Below are 5,174 nucleotides of genomic sequence, written 5' to 3'. Positions count from 1 at the left end.
TACACACTTTCATTGTAAATGAAGTTCTAACACAAATTATATAAAAAGAAAAAAAACTACATAAAGAATAACTCCTCTTTAGAAAACAGAAACAAATGAGATGAAACCCTGAATCACACCTCACAAATACAACATAAGCTACATAAAAAATAAGAGATTGTACATGCAAGGAAGCATCAAGGAATGAACCCAGCTACCATTTATGTTAGAATTATCATTGATTTATCATTATTTTAAGAACACATTCAACAACTAAAAATCTAAAATATTTCACATTTACTAATAGTACTTGATTTGTACTCTTAATTAAATTTATAATAGTTGTACAATATTTTCAATACTCGTACAGACATTTGTACATAAGTTTCAATCAAAATAATTATTTTTAAAAAGGCAAGAGATCATACATAAGAAAAGATTAGGGAAGGAGCCCAAGCTCAAGGTTACCTTGAAATATAAGATAGCCCAAGCTCTACATCTCTCCTTAAAGCCAACCATGTCCAACAATGAGAAAGCCAGTCTCCAAATCAGAACATGTCAAAGTGAGCAGAAGTATCCAAACTGATCAAAGAAGTCTTGTATTGGAAAAATAAAACAATAGAAACAAAAAAGAGAGACAAAGAACTTCCAGCTTGTTATTCTTCAATAATATATGCATATTTATACAATATCTTGAACCATGACCATTCATAAATGACTGCTAATTAGATAGGCAACAAATTACTTCATAATTGACAACCCACACATTAACTTGAAAACTTACACTTAAAAACACATCGACAATTAGACATTGATTCAAACTAAGAGTCTTTTATTCAAATATTTTCCACATATGGAACTGCAACTGTTGAAACATTGACACCAAAACCCGTAAGGCTGATAAAACAGCCTAGTAGACAATCGGCTTCGATGAATTTATCATAGTTCCAAACTTCATAGGCAGGAACTCCAATTCAATAATAAATGCGAAATTCCCCCCAATTAAAGCCGAAGGCGGACAAAAATGGTAACAAAACACATCCAGCAATCATAAATGGCACAATCTGGGAGAGCACTACTTGCCCACTGCGAATACGCACTTCTCGCCCACTGCAAAGCCCTCTGGCCTTGCAATAGAGTGCGAAGTCCTCGCATTTGTTTTCAAAAAAACCGTACTCATCAAACCCATTTGTATCCAGCAGACCCTTTGCACGAGCAACTACAATTTTAGGGGGATGAGAAGGAAAGGACGTGGACCATTTCATTAATCTTGCCTGCCCCAATTTTAACACCGCATATGGGGTGGGATATGCATATTCGTATCGGTAAATCTTCCCCCCGCGCAGAAAGCAATCTAAGCAGCTCTTCACCACTCCACTCTTTCTTCTGTTGTGCCCGCAAACACATGAGTCACCGGATCCACCACTAGACGCGGATTTTTGAAAATGTATCACTCTGTCCTTCCCAATGTAAATACCTGTTTGCGAATCTCCCAAAACAATTCAAAACAAACAAAGAAACAAAAAAATAACAGTTTCAATGCCGACTGAAAGAAATGAAAAGGAAAACATACCGTGGTGGTCGAATAGGTCCCTGCGCGAAGTGTAAATGTAATCCCCGGGTGCGATTTCACTTTTCGTAATCGCAACATGTAGGAACCGCTTCCCCGAGGATGAATTATTCCCCATTCTGAGCACATTGGATCGAATCGATATCAGGGGAGAATTTTTATAGAGGGATAATTTTAGTAATGAGCATTAGTAAATGGCAATCAATGCAGAAATAATGTTTTTAGCAGCGTTTGTACGATAAGACATTAAGTCTAGTTCTGTCATTAATATGTCGGAGAATTTTCAGAAACATTATAAAGAAGTGTGAAGGTACATTTGACCAACGTAAGTAGACAACCCCACATACATCTCCGTTTTCAATATAAGACAAGTTGGGGAAGGTTCAAAGGAAGCGTCCTAACTCCCTCCAAAGAAAACTATTCTTCTCCACTTAATAGAAAACTTTGAAAAGATCCACAAACTTATCATAATTTTACTTGCTGTGGAAATTATCTCTTACTTATCAAGACTCACAAAATTATCCGTTTTATACCTCACATGTGAGAGTATATTTGACAACTCAAACTAAAACAACTGGTGGTCCATAACTAGTGGTCCATCTCTACTTGTAATCAAATTTTTAAAAATTTATAAATATCTACAATTATTATGCAAGTGGCCCCAAACTCAAAATACATTCTAATTGCATATACACAAGTACATTAGTATCAAACCTTTATCAACTTTATGGGATACCATTTGAATATTCTCCCACTCTCTCACATTTTTATGTATTAACTTCATATACCACAAGTAACTCCACACATAATAAATGGTGCAAGGCTCCCCAATAAACAATAATTAAATTTTGAGTTAAATATAAAATTGAAATCATTCAACCGAGAAAAAAAATTGAATTCATTCAAGCCTCCACAAAAATCACACATAAATTGCAACTCCAATTTTACATAGTTGATTCTTTTCCACATAGATTCAAAATTTATATTCATATTCATCTATGGACACTATCTGTATTTGTATCAATAAATATTTTTCTCATTTATAGAAAGAAATCTTTAACAATTTGTATATGATATATATGAGTGTCTTGTTATAGCTACATTTCAATACATTAATATGATGTTTCAATCTTAATTTGATGCTTATTGCTATCTACTTTACTCATCTCCACTGATTGAGACGTCTATTTATTTGAAATTTACACATAATTTATTATCTTACATTCTCAACCATATCCACACAATAATTTATTGTGAGATATTTTCTTCTACATTAGAATTGACCTTTGAGTAGGTTGAGCTTGATAGAAAAAATTATAATTTAAGATTTTCAATTATGTCTCTCTAAAATATTTTTGAGTCAAATATTTTTTTGTTTAAAGCTTCAACATGCACTATAAACTCATATGATTTTTAAAAAATTTCTTAGAAAGATTAATTATTCATTGTACCCATCTACTTATTGATAACTATTATCTTGAAATGTTATATGAGAATCATATCATGGTTTATGTAAAGGATTGATCAATTAGAGTTTAACCCTAGCAATCTAATAATCTCATTTAAAGAATTTTTAAATGTTGCCATGAGATAATGACAAATAAAGAAGAAAAATTATAGATTATTATTTTTTTAAACAAAAAAATATTCCTACAAGTAAAAAGTAGATCATTCAACAATCTCATCTAGCCTATTTTTAAATGTTACCTTGAGAAATTCTCACATGAGGAATTTAAAAAAAATGGAAGTCTGTTTTTGAAAAATAAATTATTTCTAAAAGTAAAAGCTAGATCATCTTTGAATATCTTGTGGGTACACTTGATTAATAATTTTACCTTATTGTTCCTTCATTCTTGATATCTCAACTAATATCCATAAAAAAATAGATATGTAATAAGAAATTGTCATAATATTAGATTATTTAAAACTTAGACACAACCCAACTCATTAGGGGCATTGGTAGGAAAGAGTTGGGAGAAGAAAACTTTCAATCCTATCCTAAAAATAATGAATAATGATGGAAGATATTTTACTTGAACATCCCAATGTCTAATACTAGGGGATAAGAAAGTTTATTCTTTTATAAATCAACATCCCAATTTTCTAATCAAGATATAATAGATTATATCCTTTTATAATATAACAATTCTAGACACATGGACTAATGGTATTGATAGTTCTGGTTTAGAACTTATTTTTTTTTTGAAGTATAAAACTGGTATTGGTTAGATGATTCGATACATTCCAAAAGTGTAAAAATATAAGTATAATAGTTAATTATGTAAATTGATTACTCAATAAATGCAATAATATTCTATATTGGTGTCAATAATAAAGATGAAAACTTTGTTTAGTTTATAGAAAACAAAAAGATTTCTTCAATTTACTCTATTATGTACAAATATTACTTTACTTGTCTAATATGTTCAAGGTGCTCTTTTTCACTCTTACTGAATATCAAAATGTCATCAAGGTATACAATTACAAATTTACCCAAGAATCTTTTCAAAACTTCAATCATTAGCCTCGTGAAAGTACTAGGTGCATTAGTTAAACGAAAAGGCATAACCAACCACTCATACAATCCTTCATTAGTCTTAAAAGAAGTTTTTCATTCATCTCCCTCTTTGATCCTAATCTAGTGATATCCAGTTTTCAAATTAATCTTTCTAAAATACTTCGCTCCACTCAATTTATCCATTATGCCATCCATCCTAAGAAAAGGAAATTTATACTTCATTGTTGTCTTATTTATAGCTCTAGAAGGTATGTACAGGATCATGGTCAACCAAACTACGCTCTTAAGTGGCAATTTTTTTTACTAAATCAAGGTTATGTCAACTTGACGTGCTATTTTGTTAAAGTAAAATGTTAATTTAATTTCATTTATTAAATTTTCTTTATTCCCTTCTTAAGATTTTACTTTATGCACCTTTTGCATCTCTATTTAACAATTAATTGGTAATTATTAAATAACTTTTACCTTTTAGGTTACCCTTTTTGGGTTTCTATCTCCTTTTATAAGGATTGATCTTTTGTAATTAACTTACATCTTTTCCTTTTTTGGGAATACATTTGCATAATTTTCTGAGCAAAACCCTTGCCTCCTCTTGTCTTTTTCTTCTATGACAAGTTTTTTACATGCAAATGTAAGGGCTTTGTGGATTTGTATTGATCAAATCTTTCATGGTATTAGGGCCAAATCTGTTGTAGCTTGTTCGTTATTTAGAGAAAAAGAAGAATGAGATTTTGACAGAATAGATTTAAAGTTTTTAGGTATTTTTTGTGTAAACAGAGGAGTCACTAATTTTTGGAGTAGATTGAGGCCAAACGAATGTTGTAGTTGGGTCCAAAAGGCATCAAAACCCCTATTTCCATATAAAGTTTGTTCATTTTGGACAAAACCCTTTCTAAAACAATGGCTGAGACCACTTCTTCTCTAAAACTTCTGACCCCTCACAATGGCCACACTTGGAAGACTTTGATGACTTGGCTTCTTCGGTCAAAAGGGTTGTGGTCATGCATAGATGCCATGCAGCCTATTTTTCAGAGGCCTTATGAGATTATATAACATAAAAAATAAAAATGGATGAGGCAATTAGATTGATTGCATTATAAGTATCAG

The 5,174-nt window shown here is 31.3% G+C and overlaps 1 protein-coding gene across 1 annotated transcript; it reads right to left on the bottom strand.

The window, feature by feature from the left end:
* Positions 1-781: 781 nt before the first annotated feature.
* Positions 782-1,725, bottom strand: LOC149569139 (protein LEAD-SENSITIVE 1-like). Its single transcript, XM_089817700.1, has 2 exons — positions 1,553-1,725; positions 782-1,456 (listed from the first exon to the last, which is right to left on the bottom strand). The coding sequence occupies exons 1-2, from the start codon at positions 1,665-1,667 to the stop codon at positions 954-956; spliced, it is 618 nt and encodes a 205-aa protein (XP_089673826.1). The 5' UTR covers positions 1,668-1,725; the 3' UTR covers positions 782-953.
* Between the last annotated feature and the right edge of the window lie 3,449 nt (positions 1,726-5,174).

The sequence above is a fragment of the Cupressus sempervirens genome, chromosome 3 (assembly GCF_028749045.1).
Source record: "Cupressus sempervirens isolate cs-2001-9-10 chromosome 3, ASM2874904v1, whole genome shotgun sequence".
Lineage (NCBI taxonomy): Eukaryota > Viridiplantae > Streptophyta > Pinopsida > Cupressales > Cupressaceae > Cupressus > Cupressus sempervirens.
Note: the sequence above shows the minus strand (reverse complement) of the source record. Positions and strands in the feature narration are given on the sequence as shown.

Coding starts and splice junctions, on each gene's coding strand:
- LOC149569139 (XM_089817700.1), bottom strand. CDS start 1,667: ATGGGGAATAATTCATCCTCGGGGAAGCGGTTCCTACATGTTGCGATT. Junction 1,457..1,552: donor GGACCTATTCGACCACCACG/GTATGTTTTCCT, acceptor ATTCGCAAACAG/GTATTTACATTGGGAAGGAC.